The sequence below is a fragment of the Dysidea avara genome, chromosome 13, assembly GCF_963678975.1.
Source record: "Dysidea avara chromosome 13, odDysAvar1.4, whole genome shotgun sequence".
NCBI lineage: Eukaryota > Metazoa > Porifera > Demospongiae > Dictyoceratida > Dysideidae > Dysidea > Dysidea avara.
The window spans coordinates 7,123,652-7,145,913 of NC_089284.1; the positions used below are offsets into that span (position 1 = coordinate 7,123,652).

General features: G+C 37.6%; 1 protein-coding gene across 1 annotated transcript in view; it reads right to left on the reverse strand.

Annotated features, from left to right (window-relative positions):
• Positions 1-22,262, reverse strand: part of LOC136242479 (uncharacterized) — a 53,073-nt gene that overhangs the window by 21,140 nt on the left and 9,671 nt on the right. The window contains exons 2-26 of the mRNA XM_066033909.1: positions 21,145-21,471; positions 20,734-21,045; positions 20,374-20,682; positions 20,016-20,321; positions 14,985-15,290; positions 14,124-14,429; positions 13,756-14,064; positions 9,533-9,862; positions 8,603-8,926; positions 7,858-8,187; positions 7,503-7,805; positions 7,290-7,444; positions 7,039-7,240; positions 6,662-6,985; positions 5,872-6,010; positions 5,611-5,819; positions 5,225-5,551; positions 4,846-5,163; positions 4,462-4,794; positions 4,068-4,409; positions 3,685-4,005; positions 3,267-3,626; positions 2,884-3,210; positions 2,499-2,825; positions 70-426 (exon numbers count right to left, since the gene is read on the reverse strand). Coding sequence (XP_065889981.1) covers positions 70-426; positions 2,499-2,825; positions 2,884-3,210; positions 3,267-3,626; positions 3,685-4,005; positions 4,068-4,409; positions 4,462-4,794; positions 4,846-5,163; positions 5,225-5,551; positions 5,611-5,819; positions 5,872-6,010; positions 6,662-6,985; positions 7,039-7,240; positions 7,290-7,444; positions 7,503-7,805; positions 7,858-8,187; positions 8,603-8,926; positions 9,533-9,862; positions 13,756-14,064; positions 14,124-14,429; positions 14,985-15,290; positions 20,016-20,321; positions 20,374-20,682; positions 20,734-21,045; positions 21,145-21,471 — 7,503 coding nt within the window. The remainder of the gene's footprint in view (positions 1-69; positions 427-2,498; positions 2,826-2,883; positions 3,211-3,266; positions 3,627-3,684; positions 4,006-4,067; positions 4,410-4,461; positions 4,795-4,845; positions 5,164-5,224; positions 5,552-5,610; positions 5,820-5,871; positions 6,011-6,661; positions 6,986-7,038; positions 7,241-7,289; positions 7,445-7,502; positions 7,806-7,857; positions 8,188-8,602; positions 8,927-9,532; positions 9,863-13,755; positions 14,065-14,123; positions 14,430-14,984; positions 15,291-20,015; positions 20,322-20,373; positions 20,683-20,733; positions 21,046-21,144; positions 21,472-22,262) is intronic.

Sequence of the window (22,262 nt, forward strand, 5' to 3'; positions counted from 1 at the left end):
ATGTTATGAACACTCTCCTGTACTATGTACATGCAAAACACAAACAGTAAATAGCATACAAACACATACTTGATGCAGTGTTGTTTTCAGTAGCATTGGGTCGACACACAATATAGACATCTTCAAAGTGTTCACAGTTGTGCGATCCTGGTCCATTGTTGGCACAATCCCAAATGAAGAATTCAGTGCCAGTACATCTCACATTGTCCAACCAGATTGGTAATCCTTCACCAGCCACAGGAATACCATCAGAGACTATTGCACCAGCAGGATAACCAAGTTGTCTGCATACAATATCAGCTTCATCAAGTCCCCATAAGTCATCACAGACGGTTCCCCACACACCATTGACTTGTACTTCCAATCTACCTTCATTCTCACTTGATCCATTGACCAATCTCACACCACCATAGAGTGGGTCAGTGGCTAAATAAACAATAGTGTACAATTAAGTCCATACTTGGTTGCAGTTGCTACACAGAATGGAGCCAAAGGATAAAGTGCAATAAACATAGTTTAAATTATATCAGTTTTGTAAATTATACTGCAGCAAGTAATAGACAGAATTTATGTGTGCTTGAAAACTATTAATTTATATGTGTTTATTAATATAAAGGGATACACGTGATAGTAGTGACATGATGGTAGTAACTGAAACATAAGTGAACTGGAAAATCCCTACATTGGCATTGTTCAGTGCCATACTATAGGGATTTTGCTACATACCTATGCTGTATATCTTATTTCACTACTTTTTCCCTACTTCATATTTAAATTTTAATAAACAAACTACTTGTATACTTTTTTGGTTGTAGCACAAATATATGCACATGTGTGGTTGTTCTATTAGAAAATTATACATGATTTTTTGTATTAGGGTGACTGCTTCTTAAGTAAGCCTCTGGCGGAGTTATCTAACATGATAATCTGTGCTTTTTTTTTCTGATTTGATTTAGTAGCCAGTAGAGATGTACTTTCCTAATGAACTACACATACTTGATACATACAGCAACTATACAACAGCACAACAATACAAGAGCAAACACAATAGTTCATGGCAAATTACTCAAGTCACTTTGAAGTTGAGATTAAATGTCATTATAATGGAGGATACAGTACTTTTTGGTGGTAGATTAGATGGAAGTTCTATGGGTTAGAAACTGTCTTCGCAGCATGTTATATTATGTTCCAAATATAGTGGGTGGATCATATATAGTGGTATAATGCTTTGAATATATTTTGTGATCTCTGTATACTCATTTCTAAAGAAAGGACTCGATACAATGCCTTGGTATGGTTGCATGAGAAGACAACACATTGACAAGAAGAATTTGACAGGTCGTTTCAGTAATGGCTATCACAAGAATTGTCCAAGATTTCCATGGTGAGTGGTTCTCTTGCTGTTCTTTGTTTGTAACATTGTATAACAACTGGAAAATAGCTAAAAACCAAGTGGAATAACCACTTTGCTTTTCAGTCAGGGTATGCATTCAGTTATAGGGATGCCACAATAGTTGTGACATACGACATGTCATGACATAAAGTTCCATGATATGATATGACATAGGCTTCTTCATGTCGTGGCATTAATGATGCACACTTTTCCATTCATTTTGATCAAATTTGATGCAATAAATATGAGAAAAATTGCCGCATAGTTACTTATAAGTATGAGCATTGTTGGTTGTTGATGTCATAGTTAATATTGCTGATGTTTAAGTTGATATTTTTGCATGTTTGAATCAAAATAGCTATACACTTTCATAAGTAACAACTTCAGTTGTGAAACTTTAAGAATTGCTTATATTGTGACATAAACCTCTATGACATGTGACATAAAAATTCCTATGTTGTTTCAGTTACACAATTAAACGTATGATAAGTTTAGTGCTATTCTTTCCTTTGATGTGGTATGGGCTGGTTCTCAGGCTGGTTTACCAGTTGTGGATGATGGTAAACAAAAAGTGTAAGGAAAGATAGAAATTTGAGGATGATAGAAATAAAAAAAATGAAATAAGGGTAGGAGAAAGGAATGTCTTGGAAAAATGAGCAAAGTAGTAGTGTTTACCAAGGTCAAGTTATGCTTGGTTGAAGGCATCAGCAGAAATTTTAGCTATATATAAAAAAATTAAAACTGTGTTTTGGGTTGCTCTAAAGGTACTTGATTCTATTAAACAAGTCATCAAGAAAGAAAGGTGAAGCTGGTATTTGAGTGATTTTCTGTGGCACAGTATTACCAAGAGTTAATAATATAGAGAGGAGAGTGTCTAACGCTGTATAGGCCTGTAATAGATGATTGCGCAGAAGTTAAACGGCTTCCTTTCCGTGTAACGTACAGGCTTCTAGTATTTGTTCGTTTCCTTACCGCAATTAGTTTAGCCGCACCGTGATGAATCCTCGAGAATATTTGAAGACTGAACTAAATACTCTCTATATTATTAACTCTTGGTATTACCTATACATTGCCATAACACTTCAAAATTAGGCATTTATATTACCTTGACATACAACACCAGCATCTTCAGAGTGTGAACAATCATGTACTCCTACACTGTTTCCAGGACACTCACAAAGATCGGCTTCACTGCCTGTACAACGAAGTTGGTCAAGCCAAATTGGACCAGATGACTGGCCAAATGCTGCAAACCGTGGAGCAGATACAGCTCTAGTGAAACCAAGTTGAGTGCACACAACATTTGCATCATTCACACCCCAAAAATCATCACAGACTGATCCCCAAGTGCCGTTATAAATAATTTCAACACGCCCTTGCCATGTGTAGTCTCCATCTAGCAGTCGAGACTGACATTGTGTAGGAGTAGGATCTATAAGTAGCAGTTGTCATCATTAACATTATTTGGTATTTCAAACATTGCTACGTACCATCACATGTCACTTCAACTACTCCTGAAGTACATGGTACATCCCAGCCATAGTAATCACAATCCACCAATCTACCCTCTTCTCCATAACAGAAAACTTCAGTGATCCATGTGAAAGGATTAATTGGATTATTTCTCTTTGATTCTAGACTTTGGTAGCCCAGTTGTCTACATGCAACACTTCCTTCATTTGCACCAAAGAATCTGTTAGCATCACAGATAGATCCCCATTGTCCATTATAGAACACTTGAAGTATTCCTTGACGTGGTGAAGTGCCATTCACCAATCGCAGAATTCCATCATCAGGTCGTGAAGGTGGTGGAGAATCTGTCATTAACAAGTAATTCCAGCTATACAATGTTACATGATGTCACACAACTTACTGGAACACACAACTCCAGCATCATCAGGATGAGCACAGTAGAAAACATCTCCAAGTGGTAAACTGGGGCAGTACGCAAGTTCAGTTTCATTTCCACGGCAGTCAACTAAGGCAACATAAATCTCTCCAGTTCCCTGTCCAAAATATGCATCTCTGGTTGCATTTAAAGCATAAGAGTATCCCAACTGTCTGCACACCACCTCAGCATCCCTAATACCCCAATAGGGATCACAAACAGTGCCCCATTCACCATTGTACAAAATCTCTACTCGTCCTTGGCTACCATTGACAGTACCTGCAAGGTCATCTACCAGTCTTACACAGTGTGTACCACAAGGGTGAGTTATGTCATTAGTACTGGCTATAAAAATAGAAGATAAGTAATGACAACATGACAGTGTACATGTCATGTCTCTTACGTTGACAAATTATTCCAACATCTTCAGAATGGACACAGTTGTGAGTACCCACTCCAGCATGAGCACAGTCCAAGATACTACTCTCAGTACCAGTACAACCCACATTATCAAGCCACACTGGTCCAGAGCCTGGTCCATAGTAAGTTGAAGGAGCTAGTGCACTACTGTAGCCTAATTGTCGACAAGCTACATCAGCATCAACTTGATTGAAAGCATCATCACACACAGTACCCCACAATCCATTAAAACACACTTCAAGACGACCAGCATATGGAACTGTGCTTCCATCTAATCTGACATTATTTGTAGGGCAAGTTGTTTCTAGAAAATTATTAAACAACAATGATATAGTAACTTAGTGGTGGTATACATGTTTAGCTTACCAAAGCAATGGACTCCAACATCTTCAAAGTGTACGCAGTTGTGATCACCCAAAGAAGCCATGATATTGGGGCACAAAGTAATATTTGATTCCATCCCACTGCATGCAAGATTATCCAACCATATTGGTTGTGAAGTAGAGCCTTCACCAAATGTACGGAAAGATGCAGGAACACCACCCATGCTGTAACCAAGTTGACGACAGATCACACTGGCATCATTGGCATCAAAAAGATCATCACAGATAGTTCCCCACTGGCCTCCATAAAACACCTCAACACGACCTTCGCTTGCAACATCTCCATTAACAAGACGAATATCAAAATTGTTTTCATTGCCAGTATCTAAAACATTCAATGTATGCTCTATAATATGTGATGGTACACGTGTACTTACCACAAACAATGTTGACATCTTGAGCATGAGTACAAGAACTAGTCCCTCCTCCAATCTCAACTGTACATGCTGATAGGCTGTCTTCAGTACCATGACAACCAACACTATCTAGCCAAACAGGACCAGTTCCTCTCCCAAATGTAATGGAAGAACTCAACACCAAGCCCCCTGATGGATAGCCCAATTCTCTGCAGGCTACATTTGCAGCTGCTTGATCAAACCCATTTCGACAGACAGTGCCCCATGCTCCGTACAAGTAGACTTCTAGAATACCAGCTGAAGTATTAGGGTTAGGGAACAATCTGAGAGTAAAGGGATCTATAGCTCCACCACCTAAACAGAAGCATACTTTATTTGATTACTTAATTTGTGCATTGTGTCTACCTCCACATCGAACACCAACATCTTCAAAGTGAGCACAATTGTGATCACCAAATGGAGCAGCTGGACATTGGAACAAGGTGTTCTCATGTCCATCACATTGTATATCATCCAACCAGATGGTACCGTCGCCTTGTCCAAAGTATCCATTGCCAAAAGCAATAGCATTAGTAGCAGTGTAGCCAAGTTGTCTGCACACCACAGCTGCATCAACACTACCAAAAAGATCATCACAAACTGTTCCCCATTGTCCATTCCACAATATTTCCAAGCGACCCTCATACTCATTGCTGCCACCAACAAGACGGATGGGTGGGGGCACTGTATAGAAAATCAAGCACACATTAACTTCTTTCAGCACCAATATTATTAAGGCACTTACTGCCACAGATTAACCCTGCATCTTCTCCATGGAAACAATTGTGTACACCAAATCCATTATGGGTACAGTCAATCAGTTGAGTCTCTGATCCTGTACAACGTAAATTATCCAGCCAAATATCTCCTGTTCCTTGTCCATAAAAGGCACGTGTTCTTGTTGCTACAAATGGTAGTCCCAGTTGACGACAAGCAACTCTACCATCATTTCCACTCCAGAAATCATCACAAACAGTTCCCCATACATCATTATGGCATACTTCAACACGACCTTCAAAGTCATCAGCACCTCCAACAAGACGAATATCACCTTCGGTACAAGTTGTTTCATCTGTGAAGGAAAAACGTGGGAGTCATATTTGTGCAATTATAATATTGTTTACAACAAACTTGATCCAGTGCAGCCAACACCGGCATCTTCAGAATGTGTACAGTCATTATTTCCCCAACCATTGTGACGACACTCAGATAAGTAGTGATCTCCAGTGGTACACTGTACTTCATCCAACCAGATAGGGTGGTCAGGGTCTACACCACCAAAATAGCTGCCTGTGAAAGCTCTAATTGCATCACCAAATCCAAGTTGACGACAAGCAACGCTTTAGAATGGAAAGGGCCAGTGAAATTTCAATGTTGAAAATAAGTACATACTTGGCAGCTATTATATCCCAGTTATCATCACATACTGTTCCCCACTGTCCATTGTAGTACACCTCAACACGACCTTCAAACTGGTTACTACCACCTTCTATTCGTATTGGAGCTTGCACAGGTGGTGTAGTAGTGTCAGCTGAGGGTAAACAAAAACTATAGAAACAACCTTATAACTGGAAGAAACATTATTAGTTTCAATTGTGTGTGTGTTGTGTGTCCATGTCTGTGGATGCTCCTGCATGTATTTGTCTATCAATTTCCCCATTCAGTGGCAGATCCAGACTTAAAAGGAGAGGTTCAAGTCTGAGGTATAGTAATTGTAGCTAGCTAGCTTCTAAGATTTGATAGCAAATAATCACTCCTTAACAATGTTTTTCAGTACCTTAAGCCTTTTGGAAGCATTGAAAGTGCTGCTTTTAACACAATTAATGATAATTGTCTTAGCAAATATGAAGATGATAGGAATCTAGGATAACACTGAATTTACATCAGCAAATGAGAAGGCTATTTGAAAGGGGTTTCATGTAACTCTCCCCTTGGATCCACCACTGGCATGTGTTGAGTGGTCCATATCCATGGCTGAATTAATAATGGTGATGGTACCCTTATACATATATTGGTATTGGTGGTATATTCATTTGTGCAGTGTTTCTCTACCTCTATGTAAAGTTTTGAAATTATTATATGATGCAGTGGGGCTTTTATGTGATAATTGTGTGCAATGTAAGTAATATGTCCTGTGCAGCAGATGGGATAAATTACTACAATAGTGTTGCTATTGCCATACTTGAACAGACGACACTGGCATCTTCACTGTGATCACAGTTGCTGTTGCCCCATCCTGAGGATATGCACTGACCAAGTAGTTGTTCAGCACCATGACACTCTACATCATCCATCCAGATTGTGCCTGTTCCTTGTCCAAATTGAGCCCTTCTGGGGGCTTCAATTGCATGTGAATACCCCAACTGATAGCATACTACATTAGCATCATCGATGTCCCAGTCATCATCACAAACAGTGCCCCAAGAATCTCCAAAGAAGATTTCAACTCGTCCTTCATTTTCTGTACTTCCATCTACCAATCTAACATTAAAAGTCCTATCATCATCTAAGAGGAAACATCAAATTACAACTGGATTACATCATCTACTACAGACTTACTTGCACACACTACACCAGCATCTTGTGAATGATCACAATTGTCAGCCAATGTTCCTAGTCCTGGATTTGTGCAAGCACCAATGTTTCCTTCCTGGCCTGTACACTGCAAGTTATCAAACCATACTGGGCCATTTCCTTGACCATAGAAAGCATTAACAGTAGCATCAACAGCTCGTAGGTATCCAAGTTGATGACACACAACCTGTGGTGGTTAGGTATTAAATAAAGTTGTTTTCACTTATATGACTCACATTAGCATCAGTTATTCCAAAGCCATTATCACAGATTGTTCCCCATTGTTTGTTGGCCAGTAACTCCACACGCCCATCATAATCAGAGTAGCCATCCACTAAACGTACTTGGTAATTGTTTTGTGGTGGTAGTGTTCCATTGACTGGTGACTCAGCTACAAAAATTTAAAAATCATTCACACCAATAACCAGAGTGATTGTATATAGACTTACTGTAGCATTCAATGTATACTTGAGGGCAGGAAGTTGTGGCAACTGTGTAGTTGCAATTTTGAATGGATGTTGCATCTTCTGTGCACTGGAGACTTGTTGCACCAGAACTGCAGCTTGCTGGTCCAGTTGAGTAACGATAGAGTCCAGGAAATCCTAGCTGAGAGCAAATCAGTTCTCCATGTTGTCTGCTGAAGCTGTCACCACAGAAACAGGTCCAGGCTGAGTTATCACACACCTCAGCTCTACCCTGGTAGTAATCATTACCATTGAGTCTCACATTGCCATTTGGAGGGCATACATAATCTACAGTGGATATTAGTGTTAACATCTAAATTGTATTGTAGTGCCAGGTTACCTGTTGTGATGCATTCTACGCCAGCGTCTTGATTGTGGGTGCAGTCATTCACCAACAATCCTTTGTTAGGGCAGTCCTCAAGTCGAGATTCACTAGTATTACACTGTAGGTTATCCAGCCAGATGGGACCTTCACCAGCTCCAAAGTATGCTGAACCATAAGCTCTTCTTGCTCCTTGGAAGCCCAACTGTCTACATGCTACATCAGCATCTTGAAGTGACCATTCATCATCACACACAGTGCCCCATATTCCGCTGACACAATACTCAACACGACCACTATTGGTAGCATTAGAACCATTCAGTCTGATAGGATTATCTGGACAAGGAACTACAAAGTATTAAAATAATAAGTAAGTTTGTAAAAGTTGCCCCTTGGATTAGTGTAGTTGTGTATGTAGTGCAGGGGCATACGCAGGAATTTTAAAAAGGGGTTTCCACTACAGCTAAGTGACTGTTATATTAGAGTAGTTTATATTACTTGACTGCTCTATTAGAGTATCTCGATCCTTCACCAAAATCATAATGCAGAACAATGCTATATAGGTGTTGCTATCATGTTAGAAACTATTATTTAACTATAAGATAAAGGCTTAAAATGTGTCCTGTTCCATGATAGATTTCAGATTCTGGAAACCTGAAGTTTCTATTTCTTAATGTTTCAAGTAGTGTGTAAAATCCAAAGGGGTTTCCTGAAACCCCTGGAAACCCCCCTCGGTATGCCCCTGGTAGTGTGTGATACTCACTGAAGTTACAGAAGACTCCAGCATCTGCATTGTGGCCACAATTTTCTACACCCAGTCCATTATGTGTGCACTGAAGTAGATTAGCTTCAGTTCCATTACATTCCAAGTTATCCAATAAGATGGAACCAGTACCTCTTCCAAAATAGGCATTAGTGTATGCTATTGCTCCATCAGCAAGGTAGCCCAGTTGACGACATACTACTTGAGCATCCAAGGTATCCCATTGGTCATCACATACTGTACCCCATGCAGTGTTACATGCAACACGAACCTCCACTCGTCCTTCATTAGGTACTGTCCCACCCACCAGTCGGACACGTTCAGCTAAAGTATACAATAAATAATTTATAAATCTATTATTGTTGCAATTTTTGGTGTGTGTGTGTGTTTGTGCGTGTGTGTGTGTGTGTGTGTGTGTGTGTGTGTGTGTGTGTGTGTGTGTGTGTGTGTGTGTGTGTGTGTGTGTGTGTGTGTGTGTGTGTGTGTGTGTGTGTGTGTGTGTGTGTGTGATCTGATCTGATTCTATACATTACTGGCTGTTTCAAACACATCTATATTTGAATTTCAGGTTCTTTCCTTGAATTCTATATTGTCTTATATCTGTGAGTCACTTTCACTAGCCTATAACTGGAAAGCAAATTCACAGCTATACCTTTAGGTAAATAGCCTGTGTTTAGAGTTTATGATTTAGTATGACCAAAGTATGATTCTGGTTCAAGTTTCTTGTTGCAGTATCATCATGCTATGATTACTACATAATAATAGATAATCAAATGATATCTGTATGAAGTGGTAAACTTTACTGTGGCATGTAGTTTAAAACTGTAGAGTACAAATAAACCTGGAATTTTTATTTGGTTGTTGTATAGTATTATACTATTACTGACCCTTTTACAATTGTCTTAATTTGATATTATGTAGCTCCTTTACCTGCAGGGCATTGATTGCATCTGACACCAGCGTCTTCATGATGGCCGCAATTGTGACGGCCAATTGGTCTACTTGGACAGTCAAGAAGTGAGCTCTCATTGCCCACACATCGTACATCATCAAGTACAGTTGGTTGTCCACTGCCTGATCCAAACCCTGCACGTGGTACTGCTTGCCGAGCACTAAGAAATCCCAGTTGCCTGCACACAACATTAGCATCTCTGATGTCCCAAAAGTCATCACAAACTGTGCCCCATCGGCCATTTACAAAAATCTCTACTCGACCTTCAGTTTCATCACGTCCATTGGCTAATCTGAGTGTGCCTTCATCTACAAGCAAAGTTAAGTGTATGCATCTACAGTAAACATCAAGTACAATATTGTAGCTACTATAATATTGTAGCTACTATATAAGCTGTACAGCATATTTGCATGTCCAACTAGTAATGTAAGTGTGTACAGAGTATGAGAATTCCCCTCCAATGTAAAACTATTTATAAGAAAAAACATTACTAGTGTGACTTGTAACTTTAAGTAATATTAAGGTAGCAGCCCTTGCCTTAGGCCAATGAAACTTGATTATTAGTTTCTAGCTCAGATTTTTTGAACTTTGATGTTGGCAGGCAGTTATTATTCATTATTTTCCAATCATGGTTAAAACACACACACAATACCCGAGTGTAATAATAAATGTTCATTGGCTAGCTAAATATATATCATGGGGCAATAATAGTGCCAGCATGCACCTCAGTTGCCTGGAAGATGTGCTGTAAGAAGGTCTCAACACTGCAACACATACACAAGTGCACATGCACACATCAGAACAGATTTTTGACAAAACATCAGCAATTCTCTCTATAATTACTGTGCCTATAGTGGGGTGATTTTCTCGAGGACAGACAGTTCATGTAAAATTCTTTAACATGTAAAAGAGAGTCACAGCAAACAATGAGGCATCACAGAAGCCTTACATTTGTGCTTTTCAACAGAAATTCAAGATGAACACCTTTATCACTACACGTACAGTACCATAATTCTCTGTAAATTGGCACAACTAGCAGCTAAATTATTCTGCACTTGATGATTCAACAGTATAACCTCTGACTCACATGTTAGTCACAACCTATTTCCAGTCACACATAGTTATACAATTAGCTGTGTGCATGTGGTTATCTAGTTTCATTGTTCTCAATCACCACCATACACACTGCAGGACAATGTAACAGCTGTTGTTACATAATAACTATGCTGACTAATTATATAAGGGATGTTTGAAGCAACCTTATACCCACAAATGAAATCTAAATATGTATTACTTATGACCTTTTACTATAGTAGCTATAGTTGACATGTTGGTTGCTGTGGCCCACCCCTGGGAGTAGTGGCAACTGCCATCATTTATTTAGGACTCTAAGTTTGTTTTACTGGGCCATTCACCTTTTGAGAATGTGGTGTGTCGCATGACACAAACCTGTTAAACTAGTTTGTAGATTGTGTAGTGCTTGAAATCATTTCAACATTGCTGTACTCACTTAGGTCATAGTGCACCCTTAGGTCATAGCGTGCACTTAGGTCATAGCGCACCCTTAGGTCATAGCGTGCACTTAGGTCACAGCAATTATATGCAAGTTCTTATATTCCTACATCTGCAGCATGCATGTTAACTTCAATTTATTGTGATGCAATAAATTACATCAAATATGAAACACTAGTATATTTATCCTTGTTTACCTTTTGATGAAACATTTATTTGATTGCTCTATTAAAGTATAACTGACTGCTCTATTAGAGTAAAATTGATTGCTCTATTAGAGTAAAATTGACTGCTATATTAGAGTAAAATTGACTGCTCTATTAGAGTAAAACTGACTGCTCTAGTAGAGTATCTCAATTATCAATAATGAAAATTTCATGCAGTTGTATCAAAAGCATGTGGGCGATGACATGAAACTGCTAATCAATATTTATTGGCCTTAGTTTAGGATATGGCATTTATTTGAGTTCATCTTTTATGGGTAAATACAGTAGCTATATATGCCTAATGAAGTGTTAGATACACATCATGCTATCCTACAATAGAGATTTGTGGCCACACACTTCTTACAGCTTTAGCATCATGTTTGGTCTTGTATGAGATTACAATAGGTTAATTTGTAGAACAAAGCTTACTACACAAATGAAGCCCAAAAGGAACCCATGGCTACTGTTGAAAAGGATATCAACAGCAGCTGTTACAATCAAACAGCCATGGTATAAGTGATATGATGCACTCACTTAATAGGTGAAAGAACTACAAAGCACTCATCCAATTTGTTTATACACTGGTATCTGATGGTCAATCGTGGTTTTAAAATTGTGGGCTAATAGCCCTCAGAACGTTATCCATGCATCCTTATGCAAAGGGTAGTCACTACCAATAGTCCTGTAGAACCATTTGTGACTGGGAGCAAGATTTTTTATTGATGAAAATGAACCTTGATCACTTGATTTCATTTTAAAAGGTACCTTGATCCCTTGACAATCTACAATAGAAGTTCATAAATTATTTTCTTTTTAATTTTCACAATAGCTACAACATTTCAAATAAATAAGTTTGCAAATAAGTTTGTAAATTCTCTGTTTGCATACAAGTTAGCTTTCTAAGATGCTTGATCACCATTTTTAGGATGTCTTGATCACTTGATTTGGTGTAAAATAACCTCTTGATCATTTGATTCCTGGTCGCAAATGGTTCTACAGGACTATTGGTATTGACTACCCCTTGTTATACACTGCATTAAGGCTACTAACTTTGCTATTAAGACAGTAAGTAAGTTACTATATTAGCATTTAGGACTATAAGTTACTAACCTATTTTCAATATAGCGATCTTGTTCCACGGTCTGTTCAATGGTTAACACCATAAGTATGCATTCACACATTACTCAAACGATTATTTAGCTAGTGATCCTTCGTCATAAAAAATAGTTTGCTAACAATGAATTCGTCGTAATTTTGCAACTACATTTAGCCTGGCTAAGAAAATAATACTGAATCCCAACAATGGAATCCTGCGTGTTGCTCAAAGTGTATCAGCGTATATCTTTGAACTGGTTGAGCATCAAAGCAAACCACGTTCCCATGATATTGCCCTAACAATATGTGACCCAAGTGGCACCTTTGAACACCCACACTAAAGTGGTATATTTTATAGCTGTAAGTAGTAACATGGGCATGAGTGGCCTGATAGCTATGCCTACCCAAGGGCTGAGAGTAGACATATCAGGTAGACCACAAGTACAGATATTACAACTAGTACGTGACACTTTAAAGTACTTGTAAACCTTTGAAGTCACCTTAACTTGTATTACACCTCTGTAAAGGTATTACTTTTAACATAAAGCCTTTGATGTAGTTGAAAGTGGTCTGATATTTTGTCCAGAACCTTTGAAGTGGCTAACCTTATTATAGTTACTATATCAAAGTTTCAGATTAATTTTAATTATAACACTAGTACTCACTAAGTATGGTTTTCACCTTGTATAAGTAACCTATATCATCAAGAGACAGTGGGATTCAATTGGTCTCAATTGAGAACCTGGCACAGGAGTATCAATTGTAAGCCACAGGGGATCATTAAAACCCACAATGTAAAGTGCATCTTGCTCATAATATACCTTTTCCTACCGTATTCAATAGTGCATTATAACTAGAGTCCTAACCACAGGGAATTATACAGATAATACCCTAACCTGGGCAGAAATATGCATTGCCCAAACGATTATTTTACTGATAATTCATCATTTAGTAACTATCAACTAGTCAAAACTTAGCAACTACACTGGGCAGCCTAACTTGTAAACCCAAACTCACAATAGATGGTCACTTAATATAATGAGTCAAAGCATATCATATCTTTGAACTGGTTAAGCATCAAAGTGATGAGAAAACCGTGTTCCCATGATATTTCCAGGAAAATCTTCGAGTTAAATCCCGAGTGGCACCTTTGAATGTCCACGCTAAACTGGTATTATATGGTATTCATCCACTCATCAAGTAGCAGGAAACACAACTGATTAATAAAAAGGGTTGCACCTATAACATTCTTTTGATGACAAGTTTGCATATAGATCTTGAAAGCAATCTTTTCTAGTATCCTTTTTAAGTGGGATTTATATTGCTGCAATATGTAAATGCACATTATAGCTATCAGTGTATGGTTTGGATAAAAATGGTTTGGGTACCTGGAACAGGACAGAAGATTCCAGCATCTTCACTGTGATCACAATTGTGGTTCGTTTCTCCATTGTGTGGACAATCAAATATGCTTGATTCATTTCCACGACATCGAACATTGTCTAAAACAATGTCACCTGTTCCTTGTCCAAACTGAGCATTTCTATAAGCAATAGCCCCATTGGTTTCATAGTCCAGTTGCTTGCAGACAACATTAACATCATTTGTACCCCAAAAGTCATCACAAACTGTGCCCCAGTCTCCATTGTAAAAGACTTCAATTCTTCCTTCATTGGGACAATTACCACCCACAAGACCTGAAAATTATAAATTGATTAAATAGCACAGCATGTTAGCTTCACAAGATTGCTCTTACGTATTGGGATACAAGTTAGACCAGCATCTTCAGTGTGATCACAGTTGTGTACTCCTACTTGATTAGGTGAGTAACAATTAAAAATGATTTGAGTGTAAGCACCACAGGCCAAATTGTCCAGCCAAATTGGACCTGTTCCACCACCAAATCCACTTATGGCTTCACTTGCTCCAAAGGGAAAACCAAGTTGTCGACATGCTGTGTCAGCATTATTCAGACTCCACCAATCATCACAAATTGTACCCCATTGACCCATTGTAAACACTTCCACACGACCATTGTAACTTGAAGTTCCACCAGCCAAACCTATATATATATATATATATATATATATATATATTCAACACATAATAGTAGTTGATATAACATGTAGTACACCACTTTAGTTATTGTGAATTTCGCTATCCAGGATATTTCATCCATATAATCATTCATTTGCATAACATAAGGCAAAGAAGTGGCTCTGGTTTGTTGTACAACTCTGTTAGGTCAATAGGTGTGAAATGTGTTCTCTCTCTTATAGATTTATATTGTGGCTGCTACTATTCATGTTAGCAACACATTAACTACAAGTTCCCACCTCAGTACTAAAAAGTATTGTTGTGTTCTGTCATATGAAAGTTACCACAGATCAATGCTTGCAGAGATTTGATGCTCTGGTCAATGCCCTCACTTTTACAACTTCCTAGTAGTGCAATCAATCAGCAGTAACTTGTACCATTTGTAACCATGTATGTCCCCTCTGTTACACAGACTATGTGCCAACACATCCATCAGCACTATGAAGCTCTTGTGAAGGGCAAGCAGACATTGAGTGTAGGAGTGCAATCAATTATGAACCCTATAATGTTATACACTTACGAATATCAGTGCACACCACACCAGCATCTTCATTATGATTGCAATTATGATTTCCTGGGCCATTATGTCGACATGTGAATAGATCAGTCTCATTTCCAGTACATCGAAGGTTATCCAACCAAATTGTACCACTTCCTGCACCAAACTCTGCTACTCTTGGCCAAGCAGCTGCTGTACCATACCCCAACTGTCGACACACCACATTTGCATCTGCACGAGACCAAAAGTCATCACAAATTGTGCCCCATTGTCCATTATAATTAACTTCCACCCTTCCTTCATAAGGGGTGTCTCCTCCAACAAGTCCTATGGTTAAAATGTTTGTTAATACATTAATGTGGAGATAGTGTTGGGGGTAACACATTACTTATGTAACACGTTACATAATAATTATTACTTTTGTGGTGACAAAGTAATATAACAAAATACACTATAAAAGCTGGTAATACAACTCAAGTTATTTTACTTACAAATGTAATGCGTTACCTAAGTAATCAAATTACTGTAACGAGTGTAATATTACCTAATATTGTTACTACAAGTAACGAAGTTACTAATCTCGTTACTAATCCACTAAGTAATTCCTAACCACAACAAAGTAACGATGCCTACTGACTGAAGCTTATTCACCAGCTTCTTACTTATAACCAAGATTTGCACATTGTCCAACAACGTAATCATGTCACGTGATAAGGTGGTAGTCTCACACATGACAGCTTAAGGCTGTGGACGGAAAGTAATATAATATGTAATATTATTTTAGTTACTTTATTTTTGGATAATATGTAACTAACTAAATAGTTTAGTTGCAAGTAATATGTAATATGTAACGAGTTACTTTTAAAAGGTAATTGCCCCAACACTGCGTGGAGACAATGAGAAGCCATGGCTGATGAACACTGACTGACCTGAAAAGAATGCATATGCAATTGGTTTTTATTTTATCTTATTTTTTTTCTATTTCATTTTTTACTGAATAACCAACAAATTGATAGTTTCAAACAGGTGTAATGAAATAACGAGTAAAACTGTATGTTTCATTTTTGTAGTATGGGGAATCACAATTGTTTTATTGGTGGTGATCATGAGATGCATCATTTTGTTTACGACATAAGATTCAATGCCTGTGCTATGGACATGTATTACTGTCTCCCCTGTTAATTTTTTGTCTTTACCATATATGCAATTTCAAGTTTCATCACTGTCTTTATCAGGCATTATGTCAAAATTGTCTATTACTATTAGATCACTATTGCCAGATAAGCCTTTTGAATCATTGTCCACATCTACTTTGTCACTGAAAATAATGCTACACTTGGTGGTACAAATTATGCACAAATGAAATGTAAAAAGGGGTGGTGTGTGTCTAGCTCTATCCTTTCCTTTGAATAGCATATAAGTTCACCGTGATTGATCCATATTGTGTTGGAGTAAAATTAAGAACATCTTCACTAGTGCATATTGTTAGTCCCCTCATTTTGGCACTAATTGTACTATAAAAAGCTACATACACTGTAAGTGCTTTTTATTACAAGACTATGGATGATGATGTTTGACAGGTACATAATGCTCATTTGATTGCAACAATTTGCAGTATCACATGATACAGTACAAAGCTAATCTTTTGTGTAGTTGAATCAAGGTTTTTCTCTTTGTGCTTTTATTATTGTAGAGTGAATGTTTTTTTATATAGCACCTTTCATCTATATGTATTTTTGGCTGTGTCTACAGTGACTTGTTGAAATCAGCTAGTAGCATAGTACACTTGTTTGAGGTCCCTCTATTATCTGAACTTACTGGGCCCTGAGTGTATACAGATAATCAACAGATTTAGGTAAATGATCTCATTCATTAGTATACAGAACCCCATTCAATTAAATACTCTAACTGAACAGTCTTCAAATAACAGAATGTATGCTTAATTGATGGCTGGATTGTGGAAGGACCACTCTGATATTTATTTTTATCATAACAGGAAGACTGTTATGGCCAACAAGCAGTTACATCCAATATCTAACAGAGGGTTAGTTCAAATGCTTCAATATAGATAGTCAACTCAAAACAACCAAGTTGTAATATACAGTGTGACCTTCAAAACACCTGGGTTAAAAACTTGTGAAATCAAAAGGTGGCCGTCAAGAAATGGCTGCAATTGTTTTGATGAATAATGCAATGCATGATAATTGTTAAATTTATTATCATTGCAGCCATTTTTGGCCACCGCCTTTACTTTTTAAATTCAGGTGTTTTGAAGGCTACTCCCTTTTTACAGCTTGGCTTTTTTATTCACTTCTTTCTGTATTTTATATGGCCTCAAAGCCAGCTATAGGGTTTGCTTTCACCAACATTTCTATCTACAAAGTAATCCCTCATAGCTAGAATGCTCAAGAACAAGTAATTTTAGAATTTCCATTGCATGACCTTCAAACATCTGGGTGAAAAAGTTGGGAACTCAAAGGTGGTGGCCAAGAAATGGTAGCAATGATGGTACAATTTACTAGCCAGCATCTTATAACTTTTATCATCCAGGGGTTTTGCAGAACATATACACAATCTTTTTTCACAGCTTGGCTTTTTTGTGTGGATTCATATTTACATAATTATAATAATACAAACAAAAAAATAGATCATGTCTAATTAGTGGATAAACAGTTTTCAAAAGTTCTTTGTTGAGTGACCAGCATTACATTCAATCAGTATTTGATTGTACTATTAGAATGTAATTGACTGCTCCATTAGAGTATACATAACTGCTTATTATTGTATGAAAGAAAGACATTATGCAAACACACAAATGGTTTTGAATGACTGCTATATAGTTGATGTAGCTGATTGTAACTTATAAAAACTCATATATTTCTTCAATAAATGAAACTATAGCCATAAAGGTTACCAAAGCCCAATTTGTGGTGAGACTACATCAAAAACGTTTCATAAGCAATACAGTTTATGTGAAAAGTTCACAAAGAGCACACAACATACATGAAAATTTTTCAAGATTTTTGCACAAAAATAACAGTTGTTAGCTACACCCATAAGCGTACAAGCACTCAAAATACTACAAAATGCTTATAAATTCTGCTAGGCCAAACATTCAATACTGTACAATTACTACAATAATAAGTAGAGTTTGTTCACTGCTTATACATTTCTTTACTGCAAAAGAGAGTCAGCGTAATTTGTAAGCTATTTAAGAGCTGTTGGTATGTAGGTATAAGTACAGCGGTTTGCGGAATGTTTGCAACAAAACCATAAAGTGCCAACTGAAAAATGTGATAGATCAACTTTGAAATTTGTCACCACAACTTTGATCAGTCATATTTCTGGTGACTTCCTGTATTGCAAAGATTCCGCAAATTCTCTGTATTCATAAAATTCATTGCATCACCCCATACTTAGTAGTGTCTGTTGTTACCACAAGTCTAGTGATTTAGCATAAGTAAAAAGATTATCAGTTGCGTTCTTTGATGCTTGATACATGTGTCTTAGTTGCTACAGTATTAAAAGCAGTAATAAAAACTACATAGAGTTAATTCTGGAAACATTGGCTAGTAGCTATATATGTTTACTATACAGTAGTTGTGTAAGAAAATATTCAAATAAATAAGTTTCATATAGTTTTAACATACAAAAAATTCAAATTGCAGTGCCTGTTTAGTTATGCAGATAAGAATTAAATTTGCCTTACCAATACATGTATTAAGTATACAAGGAAAAACCAACTAAAAATTTTAAGGGATTATAGAAATAAATAGTAAACAAGGTAGGTCATCTACACTTGAAGACAATGACTGAATTTAGAATAAAATGTCCACTACAGGTGTAGGCGACCTATTATGACTGGTGAACACACATTAGAATGGAAGGAATGGTGCCAGGCTTATTGTTTCATCCAGACATGTGCCCTAACTATCAATTACTGAAATATTGAAGTAGCCATCACACTTTGTTTTCAGCCCGTTACACAGCATTACATATGAAGAACACTAGGAGAAGGACCTCTGCATACAATCAATCCAGTCACAATGGATGATTCCAATCCTGTAGGGAAGCCATCACACGGCATTACTGCTAATTGACACCTTGTGCTGTCAGCAAAGATAAATGGGACTAAAAGGAGGGCACAGTTCATGAAGCATACATTGGCAATAAATGGCATGTGTTGGGCTGCAGTGATGTCAAACAGTGCAAAAATCAAGTGCATAGCCATAGCCTTTATCGAGTTATACTTGTTTGAAGGCATCAGTAGTCATGCAGTCAGTCAGTAGAAAATTCCACTAAATAACTTTTTTTTAACATTTTGGAATTGTTTGAGGTCGTACTGAAGGTGTTTTGGGCTTGGTTATACCAACACTTCCAACCTTCATGATCCCTAATATTCAGTACTATCCCACAGTATGATATGCATCAAAGTAATATTTTGTAGCGGCTTAAGGCTGTAGCACATGAGCACAGTGAGGGCACTACTAAGGGCCTGAGGGTTTTAGTAATAAATTTCATAGACTCCACATTATGCCTTATAGCCACTTTAGACTCTATGCTAAATCAGTTACCTCTTTCATGACTCTTTCTGCAGTAGTATTAACAAAAGCAGCTGAATCTTTCACAATAATACTGGCACTATGGCAACCATGCATGCTCACGTGATGCAGTTTTTAAGTTCCTCATTACATCATTGCACTTTAGTAGGAATGTGTACTCATCCACATATGTTATATTGTGCCTGAACGTGCATAGTATATTAGAAAATAAGGTGGAATTTATTTCTTACCCACACAAAAATGCCTAAATAGAATCCAAGAGTATTTACACATTGCTATTTAACTGATCACATACTGACCTTTCTAGAGATAGCTACTTTTAAAGCATATGGGTGCTATATAGCCTCTCCAATTGTACATTTTGCACATTCATGAAAATTGTATAGCAGGGATCATGAGAAATCTATTTTCATCTGAACCCATCATAATTACAGAACTACATACAGTTCTGTACAAATTACTTAATAGCATATGTAATATGATAACTTACGAACAGTTGGGCAACTGACACCAGCATCTTCTGCATGGGTGCAATCATGAGTAGTTACAGTGCAAAAAAATAAAGATTCCTGGCCAGTTTGACAATTTAAATTGTCTAGGTGTATTGGTCCAGTACCTCGACCATAGAATGCACGACCATTCCATGAAATGGCACGAGTATTTGTACCCCACTGTTTGCAAGCTGAATCAGCATCGAGGCGTCCAAGCAAATCATCACACACTGTTCCCCACGTGTTGTTTCTGTAAACCTCTATACGACCTGCACTTGACTCATTACCAGTTGTGTTAATCAGTCCTACAATCAAAATTAAAATATATTCACACACATATGACCAAGACTAGCTTACTTATATTTCTTAGACAACGAACTCCAGCATCTTCTGCATGGCTACACTCCGTGTTGGGATTTGGACCAGCTGGACATTCAGTTATACTATTCTCATTTCCATTGCAGCCTAGACCTCGAAATTGTATTAAACCAGTTCCTTCACCAAATGCAGCAAGTCTATATGAAAATTCTGCACCAGGATAACCCAACTGACGACAGAGTACATTTGCATCTGTAATATCCCAGCCATCATCACAAACTGTACCCCAAGCACCATTATAAAATATTTCTACACGACCCTCATAGAGAAAAGAGCCATCAACCAATCCTGCATGGATTGTTACAATGAGTGTTTATAGTTTATAACAAATTTGCTTACTGGCATCAAAGCAGATTAGTCCAACATCTTTTCTGTGATCACAATTGTGTGAAGTACTTCCAACTCGTGCACGGCAGTCTTGTAGTCGGTTTTCATTACCCCTACAGTCAAGGTTATCCAAAAGGATGGGTATGTTTTCATTAGAGCCAAATGGAGCTTGTCGTATAGCATCAACTGGATATCCATAGCCCAACTGTTGACATGCAACAGCAGCATCTTGAAGATTCCACCAATCTTCACAGACAGTCCCCCATTGTCCATTCACGTACACTTCCACCCGTCCTTCAAACTGATTAGAGCCATTAACAAGTCCTGTATTAAAAATACATTTGGGCATTGCAGCATATACAATAATATTTGGTTATATCATCTCAGTAGCTTTATGTTTACACACGTGGACATGTAACTCACTAATATCATTTTCACATATAACACTGGCATCTTCAAAATGACCACAGTTGTGTACACCAGGATTTGTAAAACTTGGACACTCAAGGAGATTTGCTTCATTTCCGATGCACTGCAAGTCATCCAATACTATGGCCCCTTCTCCCTGTCCATGTGAAGCACGCTGAAGTGCTTGTAGAGCATCTGAGTAGCCAAGCTGTCTGCAAACCACACGGGCATCATTCAAACCCCAACCATCATCACAGATTGTTCCCCAGCAGCCATTGTACCACATCTCAACACGACCTTCAGCTGGCCTGTATCCATCTACCAAGCGGATGTCTCCTGCCTCTGTGTATTAATAGAACAATGCTATACATTGGCTTAGTCATGCTCACCACACATACTGACATACTGATGTGTAAACAAAGATTACAGGTTTATGTACACAAATACATAATTATGTAAAAGTACAAAGTGCATCCTCAAAATGGAAAGTGTTGAATAAATCTGGTGAATGGGTTGATGCTACCAAGGACAAAATATGAAATAGTCACCCGCAGTTACTCACACCAATTACAATACACCAAATAGAGACTATAAGACACAACAACAGTTGATGTGCACAGATGCTGTATTGTTTAATCAATTACCTTGTATATGTGTATATGCTATAATAGTGCTAATATCATGGATAATATGACAAAAGTCAATTTTTTAATGAATATACATGCACTGGTTAATCATTCATTTCGTCATTTTCTTCATGCAAGGTATCTACGCTGAGAAAGTGTCTTAGCTGTATGAGACATTAATTTTTCATGATCCTTACAGGTACATAAGGTTTTTAAAAAGCATGATGGAAGAAGGTCATCAAGTACTGAGACAGTAAATAAAGTATTAATATTTGGTATAATATAATATATGCACAATCAACAATAACAACACTTTATTTTTTGACACAAATATTTCGGTGGTTAATAAATTCTTGTGTGCATATATAGTGATAAGCAATTAACTTATGCTACAAGTCTCTTAGCACTCAGAGACTTTTGTTGGAGTCTCTTAGTGAATGAACTTCAAGCCATTTCCTAACATTTGATATTGTCACCTACTGGAGTTTAATTATTGTCACCACCACA